The sequence below is a fragment of the Mustela erminea genome, chromosome 1 (assembly GCF_009829155.1).
Source record: "Mustela erminea isolate mMusErm1 chromosome 1, mMusErm1.Pri, whole genome shotgun sequence".
Classification (NCBI taxonomy): Eukaryota; Metazoa; Chordata; class Mammalia; order Carnivora; family Mustelidae; genus Mustela; species Mustela erminea.
In genome coordinates, this window is record NC_045614.1 from 20,696,583 (window position 1) to 20,716,204 (window position 19,622).

General features: G+C 37.0%; 1 protein-coding gene across 6 annotated transcripts in view; it reads left to right on the forward strand.

The window, feature by feature from the left end:
• DOCK3 (dedicator of cytokinesis 3) overlaps positions 1 to 19,622 on the forward strand; it is a 562,865-nt gene that overhangs the window by 380,937 nt on the left and 162,306 nt on the right. For all 6 annotated transcript variants that reach the window (XM_032320930.1, XM_032320975.1, XM_032320941.1 and 3 more), the window contains exons 8-9: positions 17,184 to 17,225; positions 17,866 to 18,020. In XM_032320930.1, coding sequence (XP_032176821.1) covers positions 17,184 to 17,225; positions 17,866 to 18,020 — 197 coding nt within the window. The remainder of the gene's footprint in view (positions 1 to 17,183; positions 17,226 to 17,865; positions 18,021 to 19,622) is intronic.

The window sequence follows — 19,622 nt, forward strand, 5'->3', positions numbered from 1 at the left end:
TAATAACCCAGTCAAAAATGGGCAGAAGGTATAAACACACACTTCTCCAAAAAAGACCTACAGATGGCTAACAGACACATGAAACAATGCTCGACGTCACTAGCCATCAGGGAAGTACAAATCAAAACCACAATGAGATACCACCTTACATCAGTTAGAATGACAAAAATTAACAAAACAGGAAACAACAAATGTTGGCGAGGATGTGGAGAAAGGGGAACTTTCTTACACTGTTGGTGGGAATGCAAGCTGGTACAGCCATTCTGGGAAAACAGTGTGAAGTTTCCTCAAGGTGTCAAGAATAGAACTATCCTAAGACCTGGCAATTGCACTACTAGGTATTTACCCCAAAGATATAGATGTAGTGAAAAGAAGGGGCACATGCACACAATGTTCATAGCAGCAATGTCCACAATAGCCAAAGTGTGGAAGGAGCCAAGATGCCCTTCAACAGATGAATGGATAAAGAAGATGTGGTACATACACACAATGGAGTATTATTCAGCCATCAGAGACAATGAATACCTACCATTTCCATTGACATGGATGGAACTGGAGATTATGTTAAGTGAAGTCATCAAGCAGAGAAAGACAATTATCATATGGTTTCACTCAGATGTGGAACATAAGCAATAGCATGGAGGACCATAGAGGAAGGGAGGGAAATCCAAAGGGGGAGAAATCAGAGAGGGAGATGAACCATGAGTGACTATGGACCCCGAAAAACAATCTGAGGGTTTCAGAGGAGAGGAGGTTGGAGGAGGGGATAAGAGGGTGATGGCATTGAGGAGACCACGTGCTATGATGAGCACTGGGTGTTATATATAACAATGAATCATTGAACACTACATCAAAATCTAATTATGTACTATACAGTGGTTAACCGAACATAATTAAAAAAAAAAAAAAGAATTCGGGGCGCCTGGGTGGCTCAGTGGTTTAAAGCCTCTGCCTTCAGCTCGGGTCGTGATCTCAGGGTCCTGAGATTGAGTCCCGCATCAGGCTCTCTGCTCGGCGGTGAGCCTGCTTCCTCCTCTCTCCCTCCTGCCTACTTGTGATCTCTGTCTGTCAAACAAATAAATAAAATCTTTTAAAAAAAAAAAGAATTCAATAAAGAGCTTAACTAACAGAAATGGACTAAGCAGGAGAATCAGTGAACTCAAAGACAGATAAATTGAAATTATCCAGTCAAAAAGAGAATGAAAAAATTGAATGATGGAAATGAAAAATGAAAAAATTCTGTGGGACTTCTAGGGCACCGTTAAGAGAATTAATCTACATATTATTAGAGTACCAAAGAAGAGAAGGAGAAGGGGAAGAAAGCTTTTTTAAGGTGATAATGGCTGAGAACTTTCCAAATCCAGGGAGAGGTTTGGACATCCAAATTCATGATATTTGTAATTCTCCAAACAATTTCAATCCTCAATGAGATCTTCTCCAAGGCTTTACAATAAAACTGTAAAAATGAAAGAATCTTGGGTGCCTGGGTGGCTCAGTCATTAAGCATCTGCCTTCAGCCCAGGTCTTGATCCCAGCATCCTGCAATCCAGCCCCACACTGGGCTCCCTGCTAGGCAGGAAGCCTGCTTCTTCCCCTCCCATTCCCCCTGCTTGTGTTCTGCTGCTGTCTCTCTGTGTCAAATAAATAAAATATTTTTAAAAAATCAAAGAATCTTGAAAGCAACAATAAAAAAGAAGCTTGTCACTTACAAGGTAACCCTCATAGGGCTATGAGCATATTTCTTAGCAGAAATCTTGTAGGCCAGGAGAGAAGGGGATGATATATTCAAAGTACTGAAAGAAAAAAAAAAAACCTACCAGCCAACAATACTTTGCTCAGGAAAATTGTCCTTCAGAAATAAATAAAGGAAATAAAAAGATTTTCCCAGACAAAAGCTGAGGGAGTTCAAAATTACTAGACCTGCCCTACAAGAAGCACTGCAAGTTCTTCAAGCTGACATGAAAAAAGAAAAAGGTTAATTAATGGCATGAAAATGCAGGAAAATATAAAACACATGGTAAAGATAAGTATATAGTCAAATTCAGAATATTCTAGTACTATCATATGATGGTCTATAACTCTAGTAAAGGTTAAAGGGCAGAAAAATTTTAAAATAACTATAGCTAACACAAAAACCAGACACGTAGATCAGTGGAACAGAATAGATAACCCAGGAATGGATCCACAACTATATGGTTAACTAATCTTTGACAAACCAGGATATCCAGTGGAAAAGAGACATTCTCTTAAACAAATGGTATTAGGAAAACTGGACAGCAACATGCAGAATAATGAAACTAGACCACTTTTTTACACCACACACAAATATAAGTTCAAAATGGATGATAGACCTGAATAGGAAACCACTAAAATCCTAGAGGACAACACCAGCAGAAACCTCTTTGATATTAGTCTTGGCAGTTTCTTACTAGATACATCTCTGGAGGCAAGGGGAACAGAAGCAAAAATGAAGTACTGAGGCTTCATCAAGTTAAAAAGCTTCTGCACAGTGAAGGAAACAATCAACAAAACTAAAAGGCAGCCTTCAGAATGGGAAAAGATATTTGAAAATGGCATATCTGATAAAGGGTTAGGATCTAAAATCTATAAAGAACTTAGCAAACTCAACACCCAAAAAATGAATAATCCAATTAAGAAATGGGCAGAAGACATGAACAGACATTTTTCCAAAGAAGACATCTAGATGGTCAACAGACACATGAAAAGATGCACATCCTCACTCATCATCAGGGAAATATAAATTAAAAACTACAAATGAGATATCACCTCAAAACAGTCAGAATGGCTAAAATCGGCAACACAAGAAACAACAGGTGTTGGCTAAGATGTGAAGGAAGAGGAACACTCATAACACTGTTGGTGGGAATACAAACCTGTGCAGCCACTCTGCAACAGTATGGAATTTCCTCAAAAAGTTAAAAATAGAACTACCCTATGACCCAGCAATTGCATTACTAGGTTTTTACCCAGAGGATACAAAAATACTGATTCAGAGGGGCACATACACCCTGATGTTTATAGCAGCATGATCAACAATGGCCAAATTATGGAAAGAACCTAAATGTCCATTGACTGATGAATGGATAAATATATGCAATGGAATATTATTCAGCCATAAAAAGGAATAAAGTCTTGCCATTTGCAACAACATGGATGGAGCTAGACTATGTTGTGCTAAATTAAGTAAGTCAATCAGAGGAAGACAAATACCGATTGACTTCATTCATATGTGGAATTTAAGAAAACAAAACAGATAAACATAAGGGGAAAAAATAGAGAGGGAGGTGAACATAAGACTCTTAACTATAAAGAATAATCTAAGGATTGCTGGAGAAGAGGGGTAGGTTGTGGGCAAAATGGGTGATGGATATTAAGGAGGGCACTTGTGGTGATGAGCACTGGGTGTTATATGTAAATAATGAGTCATTAAATTTTACTCCTGAAACTGATATTACACTCTATGTTAACTAACTAGAATTTAAATAAAAACTTGAAACATGAAAAAAGTTACTATTGCTAATATAATTGGCTAATGGATATACAATATAAAAACATATAAATTAGAACATCTAAAACATAAAGGAGGAAGGGTTGAGTAAAAGGGTAGAGATTTTGTATGGGGTTGCAGTTAAGTTCTAATTATCCTAAAATAGATTGTTACAGCTATAAGATGTTTTATGTAACATCTTATAACATCTCATGTAACCAGAAAGCAAAAACCTACATTAGATACATGTGAAATAAAGAGAAGGGAATCAAAGCATACCACTGTGGAAAATCATCAATTCACAAAGAAAGACAGCAAGAGAGGAGGACAGGAATGAAGGAACTATAAAAAGAGCCAATAACTTTTGGGACTTCATCAAAATCAAAAGCTTCTGCACAGCAAAGGAAACAGTCAACAAAACAAAGAGGCAACCCACGGAATGGGAGAAGATATTTGCAAATGACAGTACAGACAAAAGGTTGATACCCAGGATCTATAATGAACTCCTCAAACTCAACACACACAAAACAGACAATCATATCAAAAAATGGGCATAAGATCTGGACAGACACTTCTCCAATGAAGACATACAAATGGCTATCAGACACGTGAAAAAATGTTCATCATCACTAACCCTCAGGGAGATTCAAATTAAAACCACATTGAGATATCACCTTACACCAGTTAGAATGGCCAAAATTAGCAAGACAGGAAACACCATGTGTGGGAGGGGATGTGGAGAAAGGGGAACCCTCTTCCACTGTTGGTGTGAATGCAAGTTGGTGAAGCCTCTTTGGAGAAGTGTGGGGCTTCCTCAAGAAATTAAAAATAGAAATTCTCTATGATCCTGCAATTGCACTACTGAGCATTTACCCCAAAAATACAGATGTAGTGAAAAGAAGGGCCATCTGTACCCCAAAGTTTATAGCAGCAATGGCCAAGGTCGCCAGACTGTGGAAAGAACCAAGATGCCCTTCAACAGACGAGTGGTCCATATACACTATGGAGTATTATACCTCCATCAGAAAGGATGAATACCCAACTTTTGTAGCAACATGGACGGGACTGGAAGAGATTATGCTGAGTGAAATAAGTCAAGCAGAGAGAGTCAATTGTCATATGCTGGAAAAAAAAAAAAAAAAAGAATACCAACCACTGCCATCCACTCCATTTGAATGGAGTATCTTTTTTCTCATCCATTTACTCTCATCCTATGTGTGTCCTCAAAGCTAAAGTAAGTCTGTTGTAAGTAACATATTCTTGGATCATTTCTTAATCTATTTAGCCACTCTATGTCCTTGATTGAAAATTTAATCCATTTACCTTTAAAGTAATTATTGATAGGGAAGGATTCATTATTACCACTTACAAAAACTGTTTTCTGAAAAAAGTTGGTTTTCTGGCTCTTTTAAAAAAATATTTATTTATTTATTTTTTATTTATTTAACTTTTTTTTTTTTAAGATTTTTATTTATTTATTTGTCAGAGAGAGAGCGAGCGAGAGCGAGCACAGGCAGACAGAGTGGCAGGCAGAGTCAGAGGGAGAAGCAGGCTCCCTGCGGAGCAAGGAGCCCGATGTGGGACTCGATCCCATGACGCTGGGATGATGACCCGAGCCGAAGGCAGCTGCTTAACCAACTGAGCCACCCAGGCGTCCCTATTTTTTATTTATTTTCAGCAAAACAGTATTCATTATTTTTGCACCACACCCAGTGCTCCATGCAATCCGTGCCCTCTCTAATACCCACCACCTGGTACCCCAACCTCCCACCCCCCTGCCACTTCAAACCCCTCAGATTGTTTTTCAGAGTCCATAGTCTCTCATGGTTCACCTCCCCTTCCAATTTCCCTCAACTCCCTTCTCCTCTCTAACTCCCCTTGTCCTCCATGCTATTTGTTATGCTCCACAAATAAGGGAAACCATATGATAATTGACTCTCTCTGCTTGACTTATTTCACTCAACATAATCTCTTCCAGTCCTGTCCATGTTGCTACAAAAGTTGGGTATTCATCCTTTCTGATGGAGGCATAATACTCCATAGTGTATATGGAAGTGGTAGATATTCTTTATCAGAAAAAATAGACTTTCAGTCAAAAGCTGTAATGAGACAAATAATGTGATTATATAATGACAAAACGGTCAGCTCATTAAGAGCATAAGACAGATATAAATGTATATGCCCCTAGCTTCAGAGCACCTAAATATAGAAAGCAAATATTAACAAAACTAAAGGGAGAAATAGACAGCAATACAATAATAGTAGGGTCATCAATGGCCCACTTTCAATACTGGATAGATAATCCAGACAGAAAATCAATAAAGCCACATTAGACTTGACTTAGGTTCCTATACTTAGGATCTAATGGACCTAAGACACATATACAGAATATCCCATCCTAAAGCAGAGTAGGACATACATTGCACATGGACAATCTCCAGGATAGAGCAACATTAGGCCACAAGATAAGTATAAACAAATTTAAGAAGATTAAAATAATATGAAATACTTTTTCTTATGACAATGATTTAAAACTAGAAATCATATCTTCTGCCCATTTTTTTTATGTGATTGTCTGTTTTGTGTGTGTTGAGTTTGAGGAGTTCTTTATAGATCCTGGATATCAACCTTTTGTCTGTACTGTCATTTGCAAATATATCCTCCCATTCCATGGGTTGCCTCTTTGTTTTGTTGACTGTTTCCTTTGCTGTGGAGAAGCTTTTGATCTTGATGAAGTCCCTAAAGTTCATCTTTGCTTTTGTTTCCTTTGCCTTTGGAGACATGTCTTGAAAGAGGAGAAGAGGTTACTGCGTATGTTCTCCTCTAGGATTCTGATGGATTCCTGTCTCACATTGAGGTCTTTTATCCATTTTGAGTTTATCTTTGTGTACGGTGTAAGAGAATGGTCGAGTTTCATTTTTCTGCATATAGCTGCCCAGTTTTCCCAGCACCATTTATTGAAGAGACTGTCTTTTTTCCACTGTATATTTTTTCCTGTTTTGTCGAAGATTATTTGCCCCTAGAATTTAAGGTCCATATCTGGGCTCTCTACCCTGTTCCTCTGGTCTGTGTGTCTGTTTTTATGCCAGTACCATGCTGTCTTGGTGATCACAGCTTTGTAATAAAGCTTGAAATCAGATAACGTGATGCCCCCAGTTTTATTTTTGTTTTTCAACATTTCCAAAACTAGAAATCAATAATAGGAAGAAAGCTGGAAAATTCACAAATATGTGAAAATTAAACACCACACTCCTGAATAACCAGTGGGGCATGGAAGAAATCAAAAGGGAAATTTAAAAAAAATCTTGAAACAAAAAATGGAAACACAACATACTAACACTTATCAAACATTAAATAAATTTAAAAATAAAGCAGTTCTAAGGGGAAAGTTTATAGTAATTAATGCTTACATTAAGAAAAATCTCAAGTAACTGATCTTTGTACCTCAAAGAACTAGAAAAATAACAAACTAAGTCCAAATTTAGCAGAAGGAAGGAGGTGATTCAGTCCAAATTTAGCAGAAGGAAGGAGATAAAGCTCTGCTAAAAATATAGAAAATGAACAGAAAAGCAATAGAAAAGATTAAGGAAGGAAACTAAGAATTGGGTTTTTTAAAAAGATAGAATTGACAAACCTTTAGCTAGACTTGCCAAGAAAAAAGAACTCAAGTAAATGAAATTATAGATAAAAGAGGACATTACAACTGATACAACAAATATAAATGATAATAAGAGACTAGTGTGAATAATTATATGTCAACAAATTGGGCAATCTAGATGAAACATACAATCTACCAAGACTAAATCAAGAAGAAATAGAAAGGCTGAACAGACTATTAACAAGTAAGTAGGGTGACTCAGTAACCAAAAACTTCCCAACAAAGAAAAGCTGAGGATAAAATGGCTTCATGGGTGACATTTGTTGAACATTTAAGAAGAATGAATACTAGTCCTTTTCAGAGTCTTCCAAAAAATTGAAGAGGAGGGAATATTCCCAGACTTATTTTACAAGGCTAGCATTTTCCTGATACCAAAAGTCAGATAAGGACACTAAACTGGAGGATTACTGAAGGAAGGGGTGGGGGTTGGGGTAACTGGATAATTGCTATTAAGGAGGGCATGTGTTGTGATGAGCACTGGATGTTATAGGCAATTAATGAATTGCCTATAACAATTAATGAATCACTGAACACTCAAAAGCTAATGATTGCTATACGTTGACTAACTGAACATAATTTTTTTAAAAAATCTACAGACCAATATTTCTGATGAATAGAGATGCAAAATTCTCAACAAAATACTAGCAAATCAAATTCAATAACTCATTAGAGGTATCATACACCATGAGCAAGTGGGATTTATTTCTGAATTTCAAGGATTGTTCAGCATAAAGGTGATAATACATCATATTAATGGAATGATAAATTGAAACCATATGATCATTTCAATAGATGCAGAAAAAGCACTTGACAGAATTCAACATCCTTTCATGATAAAAACTCTCAACAAAATGAGCATATGGGTGGTGCAGTTGGTTGAGTGCCCAACTGTTGGTTTCAGTTCATGTTGTGATATCAGTGTTATGAGATCAAGCCCCAAATTGGGCTCCGTGCTCAACACAGAGTCTGCTCAGGACTCTCTTTCCCTCTTCCTCTTCCCCTCACCACCCCCATCTCTCTCCCTCTCTCTCTCTAAAATAAATATTAAAAAACAGAAGCTCTCAACAAAATGGACACAGAAGCTACATACCTCAACATGATAAAGACGACTGTGACAAGTCCACAGTTGACATCATGCTCAACAGTGAAATGTTGGAAGCTTTTCCTCTAACATCAAAACCAGACAAGGGTACCTAATCTCACCATTCCTTTTCAACATAGTATTAGAAGTTTTAGCCAGAGTGATTAGGCAAGAAGAAAAAGAAAAGCCATCCAAATTGGTAAGGGAGAAGTAAAATTGTTTCTATCTGCATATGACATGACCTTATATAGAGAAAATCTGGAAGCTTCTCCCCTCAAACTGCTAACTAATGAATTCAGTAAAGTTTCAGAATACAGAATCAACATGCAAAAGTTAACTGGGTGGGGAGTCGGGTGAAACTGATGGTGGGTATTATGGAGGGCATGTATTACATGGAGCACTGGGTGTGGTGCCTAAACAATGAATTCTGTAACATTGAAAAGAAATAAAATTTTTTAAAAAGTTAATTGCAAAAGTCAGAATATACTAACAATGAACTATCTGAAAAAGAAATAAAGAAAACAGTCCCATTTACAATAGCATCAAAAACAATAAAATACTTAGGAATAATTTAATCAAGGACATGAAAGAGCTATACACTAAAAATTGTGACGTTGGTGAAAGACATTAAAGAAGACACAAGTAAATGGAAAGATATCCCATGTTTATGAATTAGAAGAATTAATATTCTTTTTTTTCAAAGATTGTATTTATTTATTTGACAGAGAGAGAGATCAAAAGTAGACAGAGAGAGGAGGCGAAGCAGGCTCCCCGCTGAGCAGAGAGCCCAATGCAGGGCTCAATCCCAGGACCCTGAGATCATGACCTGAGCCGAAGACAGAGGCTTAACCCACTGAGCCACCCAGGCGCCTGAAAAATTAATATTCTTAAAATGTCCATACTGCATAAAGCCATGGATAGACTCAATACAATCCTTATCAAAATGCCAGTGGGATTTTCCAGAAATAGAAAAAACAATCCTAAAATTCAATGGAACTACAATATACCTTGTATAGCCAACCAGTCTTGAGAAAGAACAAAGCTGGAGGTATCACACTTTCTGATTTCAAGCTATATTATAAATGTATAGTAATCAAAACAGTGTGCAAAACAAAACAAAACCATTGTGGTACTGGCATTAAAATAGGTGCACAGACCAATGGAACAGAACTGAGACCCCAGTAGTAAACCCACACATATAGGGTGAACTAATATTTGACAGGAACATTATTAATATTCAATGAGGAAAGGATAGTCTCTTCAGTAAATGTTGGGAAAATTGGATATTCACATGCAGAAGAATAAAATTGTACCTCTGTCTTACAACCACTCACAAAAATTAACTATAAATGGATTAAATATTAGACCTGAAACTGTAATCTCTCAGAAGAAAACAGAGCAAAGCTGCTTGACATTGGTGTTGATGATATTTTTTTGAATATGACACCAAGAGCACATCAGTGAAAGCGAAAATCAACAAGTGAGACAACATTAAAACAAAGTCGATTCTGTACAGCAAAAGAAACAATCAACAAAATGACAAATCAGCCTACAGGATAGAAGAAAATATTCACAAACCACAAAGGTGACAAAGAGTTAATATCCAAAATACGTAAGGAACTCCTAAAGTTCAAGAGTAAGAAACCAAATAATCTGATTTTTGAAATGGTCAGAGTATTTGACATTTTTCTAAAGAAGACACAAAAATACATGAAAAGGTATTCAGTATCGCCAGTCATTTAGGAAGTGCAAATCAAAACCACAATCAAATATTACCTCACACCTGTTAGAGTGCCTGTCATCAGAAAGACATGAGGTACAAACTTCCAGTTATAAATAATTCATGGAGTGGAAAGTACAGCATAGGGAATATAGTCAATAATATTGTAATAATATCAAATGGTGACAGATGGTGTCTACACTTAACTGTGGTGAACATTAGATAACATACAGTATTGTATAGTATTATTGTACTCCTGAAATTAATATAACAATGTATGTCAATTATATTATACTGATCAAAAATAAAAGAGAAAGTGTTTTTAAAAGATGAGATAAATAGTGGCAAGGATGTATAGAAAAGAGAACTCCTGTGGTATCTGGGTGGCTCAGTCAGTTGAGCGACCCACCTGCGATTTCTGCTCAGGTCATGATCTTAGGGTCTTGAGGTTGAGCCCCAGATCATCAGGCTCCATACTCAATGAGGAGTCTGTTTAAGATTCTCTCCCTCTGCCTCTCCCCCAACTTGAACTCACTCACTCTCTCTCTAAAATAAATTGATCTTTAAAAAAAGAAAAGAGAACTCTTGTGCACTCTTGTTGGAAATACAAATTTGTACAGTCACTATAAAAAACAGAATGGAGATTCCTCAAAAAAAAAAGAATAGAAAATAGAACTACCATATGATCCAGCAATTCTACTTCTGGGTATATATCAAAGGAATTGAAATCAGGATCTCAAAGAGATAGCTATACTTCCTTGTGCATTGCAGTATTATTCATAATAGCCAAGACATAGAAACAACCAAAGTGTCCATTGATGAATGAATGGATAAATAAAATATGATGTATATACAATGGAATATTAATCATCCATAGTAAAGACAGAAATACTGCCATTTGTGACAACATGGATAAAACTTGAGAGCATTATACTAAGTGAAATAAGTCAGAGAATGGCATATACTTATGATCTCACTTATATGTGAAATCTAAAAAAGCTGAACTCATTAAAAACAGAGTAAGTTGGGAGTTGCCAGGGGCAGGGGAGTAGGGGAAGTGAGGAGATACTAGTTGTAAGAGGATTTACGTTCTGGGATCTAATGTGAAGCATGGTGACTATAGTTAACAGTAGTGTATTTTGTACTTGAAAGTTGTTAAAAAAAAAAAAGTAGATCTTGAACATTCTCACCATGCCAACAACAGAAAGGTAATTATGTCAGACAAAAGATGTGTTAACTAACCTTATTGTGGTACTCATTTTGCAACATTTTAAGTGTAAAAAATCATCATGTTGTGCACCTTACACTTATATAATATTATATGTCAATTATATCTCAGTGAAGCTGGGTGGAAAAAACCTTTCCCAGAACATAGATATGAGTGTCCAGAGTGAAAGGGCCCAATAAGTATTTAGCACTTAATTATGAAACTTCAGCTCACTAAAGCTGAACGTTTCCAGCAAGAGAAATAGGTCACCTACTAAGGATTTGTCATAAGAATAGCATCTGTCTTCTTAATAGCAACATTGAAAACTAAAAAATAATGAAATATTGCCTTTAAAATTCTGAGGGAAAATAAAATTTGACCTAGATTTCTATTTTTATTCAACCACATTCTCAATCAAATGGGAAAGTAGCCTAAAGAAAATTCTGGTCATTCCAATTATCAAAACAAAAAGCCTCTTTAAACCTTTTTTCAGGAAACTACTGAAGGATAAATTATTTGTTTAAAATGAGGGAGTAAACCAAAAGAGGCTATATGTGCCATCCAGGAAAGGCACTGTGACTCAAGGAGAGGCACAAAGAATTAGGACTCCGTTGGAGGGTAATAGGCCTAGAGAGTAACTTGTTCTGATGAGAGCACAAGGGCAGCCAGGAAGCCTCTCCAGGAGAAAAATGACTTCAGAGAATATGTGGTAGTTTTACCATATGGAGAATGTTTTTGAAAGGTTTTTTTTTTTTAAATGTATTTTGTAGAGCTTTGGAGGACATAAGAGGAGTATAATTTAAATAAAATTAAGATTCCTAAAACAAAAGCAGAAGGTAGTAGAAGAAAGGAAATATAATTGAAGTACACTATTTGGTCCATCAGTAAACAATATTTATTTTAAAATATTTTATTTATTTGAGAGAGAAAGACAGAGATAACAATAGAGAGCACATGTTGGGAGAAGAGGGAAAAGCAGGCTCCCAGTTGAGCAGAGAGCCTGATGTGGGGCTTGATCCCAGGACCCTGAGATCATGACCTGAGCTGAAGGCAGACGCTCAACAGATGGAGCCAGCCAGCTATCCCTCAATAAACAATATTTAAAAGTTACAATCTTATAAATAAGGTGTTGTTGTTGTTGTTGTTTGCATTCAAACACAACTTTTTCTTTTTTGGTCTGTTCTTTTTTTTTTTTCTTTTTATCTCTTTCCAGTGTTCAGAATTCATTGTTTATGCACCACACCCAGTTCTCCATGCAATACGTGCCCTCCATAATACCCACCACCTGGCTCCCCCAACCTACCATCCCTCTCCCTTCCAAAATCCTCAGTTTGTTTCTACAGTCTCTCATGGTTCGTCTCCCCCTCCGATTTCCCCCAACTCACTTCTCCTCTCCATATCCCCATGGCCTCCATGTTAACCCATCTCCATAAGTTTTAACCAAAACTTGTGAGGTATTAGGAAAATAGAAGGTATTAGGAAAGGGAAATGGATATAAACAGATGTTAAGATCCTCAGCTGCCATTATAAGAAGCAAATAGATAAATCTAAAACTGCATAAGAAGAGAACAATATAAATGTGACATTTAGAAATACTTGATAAATTTTAGGAAAAAATTATAAAGAGTTGAAAGTACTTATCTCTAGCAAATAGTACAGGTTGAATATAGGACCAGTAATTTTATTGCAAGACTTTTAGCGTTATTTAACTTTTAATACTATGTGCTTATATTACTTTTAATACATTTAAATGTTAATTTTAAAAAGTTGACTTATCCAAAAGGCCAAAGAAAGTTTCAAGCCCCTTTTTATTTTTTTCATTTCATGCTGATTTTTCTGTCTTTTATCCTATATATTTGTTTTTAGATAGAAAGAACTGAATAAGGTGAAGAAAAAACAATTTGAAACCAACCTTTTGAAAGTCCACAAATTTATTGAAAACCACTTATTTTATGTTAATTTGCATATGGTAAATGCACAGTAAGTGTCTGAGTTAATTCTTAAAGTTATCAACAAGTTTCAGAGGAATAACCTTTTGGAGCCTTTTTGTATTAACACTTAAGTCTATTACTGGAGATTACAAAGACTCCATGTGAAACTTTATGATTTTAATACTCTTTGTCACTCATTTTACATGAAAACTTAATGAATAGAATTATACCTCAAGCTTACATTTAGAGCATGTTGTTTTTCCTAAAAAAACAAAACAAAACAAAACAAAAACAAAAACAAAAAAAACCACCAACCAATCCCCTGTGCAAGTACTGAGTGGTAATAATTGATAAAAAAAAAAAAACTCTTTAAATGCACAAATGGATTTCCTCTTCTATATGACAAGAATCAGAGGAAGCCTGTAACGCTCCTCAACTCTTTTTTTTTAATTTATTTATTTATTTTCAGCATAACAGTATTCATTATTTTTGCACCATACCCAGTGCTCTATGCAATCCGTGCCCTCTCTAATACCCACCACCTGGTTCACCTGCTTCTCAACTCTTGCTTCTGCTTAATAACATGTCCAAACCCACTTTCAGCAACAGAGAATTAGTGCTACCCAAACTAGAAAGCATTTTGAATGGCAACAACATAGCATTTATGTTAATTGTAATTAGCTATGCCTCTTTGGAGAATATAGACAACTTGAAGATTATATAAAAGCTTCTAATTTATGGAAAGATCTAACAGAGCACTCACATTGTAACCTCCTGTTATGCTATTATTTTTCTACATGAGCATGTGTTGGGAATAGTGTTAGTCTGTTATCTTCTAGTGCTGATTAATATTTTTATTAGATCAATGTTTGTACTTCCATTTCTGGACTTAAATCAATTGATTGGATTATTTACTAACAATGAAGCATCATTTTATTAGTGATCCTGACTAGATATATCTTATATTCCCCTGTAAGACCCACAACACTTAACACAATTCTAAACATATATAGCAGGCAATTAAATGTGTTATTCAGGTGAATAGAATATCTAAAGTTGTAGGGTTTCTTTTTTCCATATTGTTAGACTTATGTAGATTAAATGAACCAGAGACTTAAAAGGTATGAAAATGCTTTCTGTGTAGGGGAAATTTGGCATTACTACAGTAAAGCAGTGTATACATTTTTAAAACTTTTTTAATGAGAAAGGAAAATTTATTCCAAATTTATTCCAAACATAAAGGACACAAAAGCAGTTGTAACAGAATATTTTGTTTAATTATCTGGTAATAAATGAGAAAACTTGGATAAAATAAACTTGGATAAAAAGATAAGTTACCAGTATTAACAGAAATACAGATTTAAAAGAAAGAAGTGTTAATATTGGGGCGCCTGAGTGGCTCAGTCAGTTGGGCATCTGCCTTTTGCCCAGATCATGATCCAAGGGTCCTGGGATCAGGTCCCACATCGGGCTCCCTGTTTAGCAGGGAGCCTCCTTCTCCCTCTCCCTCTGCCTACTTCTCTGCCTGCTGTGCTCTCTCTCTGTCAAATAAAAAGAATCTTTAAGAAAAAAAAAGTATTAGTATTTGGTTGGCCAGACAGATAGACAGACAGAAATCTGGCCTGTCAAATATTTTATATATACTCACAAAGATCTTTGAATACTATGAAGTTTATAACCAGGAGACAAATTACTGAATGATTAGGTAATCACATCTTCAGCTCTAATACATTTGGCCATATTTTTTTCCACAACGATTATATATACTCCCACTAGCAATGTCCATGCAATTTTTAACTAATTTATATTTGATGTACATTGTAAATTGCCTGATGTACTTAGGATATAAAGATGATTAAGATAGGGTTTTTTGCTCCCTGGGAGGGCAGTCTCGAGTTGGGTAGCAAACATGGAGATAATACAGAGGAACGTATCAGCTAGCCAACTGATGCTGCCTGGTAACAGGGAAGTGGTTTCTCCTTATAGTGCCATAAGAGACATTCCAGAATACCAGTTTTGGTGCCTTTCTTTGGCCACCCATGCGGTGCACTTTTAAACTGGCTTGAAAGTTCTCCTCAAATTTGATGCTTCTGAAATCTAGAATGACATTTGTTATTGTCAAAAGGGATGTTTTATAATGAAATTAGCTGTAAACTCCTATATCTAGTTATAATTGAACATTTATGTTTAAGATTGGTAGTTCATTTTTAAGAGTTAATCAGCAAATCTGCTTGAGAAGAATGACTTAATGCAACCCCTAAAAAAATAAAACAATGGAAAGCATTTTAGGCCAGTAGGATATGGGTCGGTAAACTGTAGAAAACTTGATTTTTTTTGAAAGCTTGATTTTTTTAAAAGCTTTTTAGTATATGATGGATATTTTTGTATGTATACATTCTGTGTGATGATTTCCTGAGCTGGTGGAGGCCTATTTTTTTTTTAAAGATTTTATTTATTTATTTGACAGAGAGAGATTACAAGTAGGCAGAGAGGCAGGCAGAGAGAGAGAGGAGGAAGCAGGCTCCCTGCTGAGCAGAGAGCCCGATGCGGGACTCGATCCCAGGACCCTGAGACCATGACCTGAGCCAAAGGCAGCGGCTTAACCCACTGAGCCACCCAGGCGCCCAGGTGGAGGCCTATTTTATTATATTTAATATATATCATGGGAACAAATAGTCCTATGAATGAACATTAACAGTCAATAATAATTAACTAATATAGCTAAAAATACACATGAATATTTAATAATTAGCAAATACAACTAGTAAGATGCATTTAAATTAATATTTAATTGTATTCAGTTTTCCAAATACACACATTTAACCCTAAATAAAATTAAGGAGGGAATGTGATGTGATGAGCACTGTGTGTTATATGCAACTAGTAATCATTAAACCCTATCATGAAAACTAATGATGTACTATGTGTTGGCTAATTGAATTTAAATTAAAAAAAATTTTTACCCATTTTTCTACTGATGGACATTTACGTTATTTTTACTTTGGGGCTTTTACAAATAAAACTGTTATGAAAATTGGGTACAAGAAAAAAAAGAAATGAAACCATTCTACTCAGCAGCCATCCTTCCTACCCATGTGATATAGACTAACTCACCAAATGAGTGCTATTTCACACTTCTGAAGCCCAAAGGGAGCAGATAGAAACTCTCATTGTTGAGTTTACCAAGACTAGGGACTGCACTGTTGTGAACCCACAATTCTTCTTGGCCAGGGTTTTCTTCTAAATATGACTGACTTTTCTATAATAACTACTTCTAAAGAAGAATATCAATAACAATAAAATAAGAATGGTCAGCCACTTAAATTATGATAGGTTCCATGGCAGGTTAATCTGCACAAAAGCCTGTGAGGTTAAATTCAGTACAAAACGTTATCCTTACTTTATAGATGAGCAAACACAAAGGTGAGTCAAGATTTAAAACCAAGTGTCCTGACTTCTGCATTTAGGTCCCAAACTAATGTATCATGCTGCTTTCCATTAAGTAATTTAAGCCTCACAATAACTCTGTGAGGAAGACAATAAAAGCTTTATGTCGAGTTTTATAGCTGAGGAAACTGTCTTTTGCACAGACTAAGCAGTTTATCTGATTTCACGACTCATTTGCATGTAGCTAGGATTGGAATCTGCTTCTTCTAACATCAGCCAGCAGCAAAGGAACAGCATGTTTGGGTTTAAAGACTATACCTCCTCCAGTGTAGAGAGCCTAAAGAAGCTGGATCTCAAGGCTTGGGATGTGGTAGAGGGTGTGGAGAGGACAGTGACAAAGCACAGATCCAGAGGGAGCACCTGTGACTTAGCTGGGGCTTTGAGCTGGTGAGGCTTGAGTTACAATCTAGGCTTGGCCACCTTCTTGCTGTATGAGCTTCAGCACATCACTTCCTTACACCCCACTTTAGTTGCTTCCATTAAATACAAATAGCATTGTTCTAAAAATGTTATCAGACTTAAGTGAGAACATATATATAAAAGACTGCAGAATGCCTCGCATATAGAGGGTGCTTCATAAAAGTTAGTTTCCTTCCCAGGTGAGTGAATTTTTCTTTCTTTCTTTCCATAGCACTTATCTAGCCGGCAGAGTGTCCAGCAAAGCACATCCCAGGTAAGCAACCTAACTAGGCCTCCAAGTCTTTTCCCTTGGCACTTGAAGTTGTCACAGCATGGGGATGCCAACAGGCAGTGATAACCACCACGGACATCTTGATTGTGTGATGCCTTTCATCTAAATAACCCTGACCTCCAAGCAGATTTGGCCAGTCTTCCCTCATTCCTCTGTGCAAATTTACATAAGCACAATTGAAATAACATAGACTAGGAGACTGAAATGAATCCGTCTGGGAGAAAGTAAAAGTGTCATTTAGAATGGTGTCTGTTACCATCTAACACTGTAAATCAAGTGCATCAGGGCGACATCTCCAAGTGATAACTTTGAATTTAAAAGTTCATGGAGAATTTAGAAGTTCGTGACCTGGTGAAGATATTAAGTTCACTCGTAAGTTGGAATTACCGTTCCCATAGCTCCTTCACTCAGTTTACTTCTCCCAGCTACATATTTGCCTGTCTCAAACCAAACATATTGACACAGCACTCCCCTACTAGCAGAGAAGACACCTTCTGTCTCTCTTACATGATCCCCTTTGATAGTAGAAGGAGAGTTAGTCATTTAGTTCTCATTTTATTTCTGGTCAGTATAGTAAGTAACTAAAATATTTACTGTTTTTTTTTTTCACCTTTCTCTTTAGGTAGATACAATGCGCCCACGTCATGGGGAAACCTGTCGGATGCCAGTGCCACACCACTTCTTCCTCAGCCTGAAGAGTTTCACCTACAATACTATTGGGGAAGACACTGATGTCTTCTTTTCCTTATATGATATGAGAGAAGGCAAGCAGATCAGGTAAAAGTTACTAGAAATTGTGGTGAGGTGGAGATTGTGGAAGGATGATATTACCTGGGTCCTAAGCGTCTCTGGCCTTCAGGGAAGATAGATGCACAGAGAAGGAAAAACAAGATAAAGTAACTTCTTACCTAGCTGGGAGTTTTGCCTCAAATCCCAGTGTACCTTAAAGTCACATGTGGCCTCTTTTTTATGCCTATTTCCACATGGAAGTTCAAATTCCAGTCTTGGCTGTCACCACCTCAGGGAAAGAAAAGGATGCATCTTTTCAGTGCCAGAGAAAATGCATAGGAGAAACACAGAACAAAGCAAATTCAGCAGAGAGGCCCCGCTTTATAATGCAGGACAACCTGGGCCCTGCCTTGTTGTATGTGAAGGAGAGGGTTCACAGGGAAATAGGCTAATGATGTCCGCCTGTCTGAGAGCAGTCTCAGCCCTCAGTGCCTTTCCAGCCCTACAAAGGGGAGAGCTTCTTCTGGACAGAAAGGAAGGTCGGTCTGACGCCTTCATTCCTGTTTGTCCTGGGTTGGAAGAGAGGCCACAGAATGGGGCTCAGAGGTAGTAGACCATGTATCTTGGCAGAGCAATGAGGCCTTTAAACATGAACAACTGCGGGGTGGGGAGCAGTCAAGGAGACACTCTGGGCTTCACTTTCTCTACAGGCCAGCAGAGCTTTGATGGGGTGAGATGATAGTATAGCCAATTTTAGGGAGTCCAGAGAGTTCTCTGGTTCTCTTCTACTTGGGGCAGAGAGAAAATAAATTTGGAGATACTTTTATATTGCCTAGAAGCTTCCTTTATTCAGAGTGCTTTATGGGTCTTTTATTTACTTATTTATTTTTACTTAAAATTTGAAAACAGCTGTTCCATTTTTCCAGTTGCATGGTATACATAGGAAAATTAAAAATGGAAGTTATAACAGTGCAAAAGAAAAGGAGTTAATTTGCATGCTCCACAGTACCTCTAATCTTGACCACATAGCCCTGAAAATTAAAGCAACTTGCTTCACTTTGGTGTAGAGCTAAAATGATACCCTCACTGTTGGGGTCATGTGGGTTTTCCTTGTCACTGCCATCTTCCAATATGTGGGTCTAGAAAGACTGTGGGAAAAGACAGCTGTGGCAGGGATGCTAGCTACAGGTGCTGGGCTGTGCGGATGCAGATTCTGGCTGCTATTTTTCCACTAGGCCCGAGGTTCATAAACTTTATTACTTACCTTTGTATGTGGAAGAATCCTTTCTGAAGGCTGAATTTTTTGAGACAGTTCAGTAAATGAAACAGATAAAATAGAAGTACTTTACTGTTGGAGAGAAAAGGGAAATAATAGGAATCTCACTATGCGCCTTCCCCCACCCAGTACTGGGTGTAACCACTGAAAGTCCCTGGGTTGTGATATGAAAACCAGAGCACCCTTCTTTCTCATCTTTGAGTGCTAGTGACTGTGTCTTCTCTTTCCATGATCCCAGCACCTCCCACAGTACCTGTGCCCAGTACATGCTTTGTTAGGCTTACTGTACAGAGAAGATCCACGCCCAGCAGAAACACCCCTGCTTTGGTTTGTAATCCATGCAGGATCATCAGTGCATCAGTTTTTTATTCACT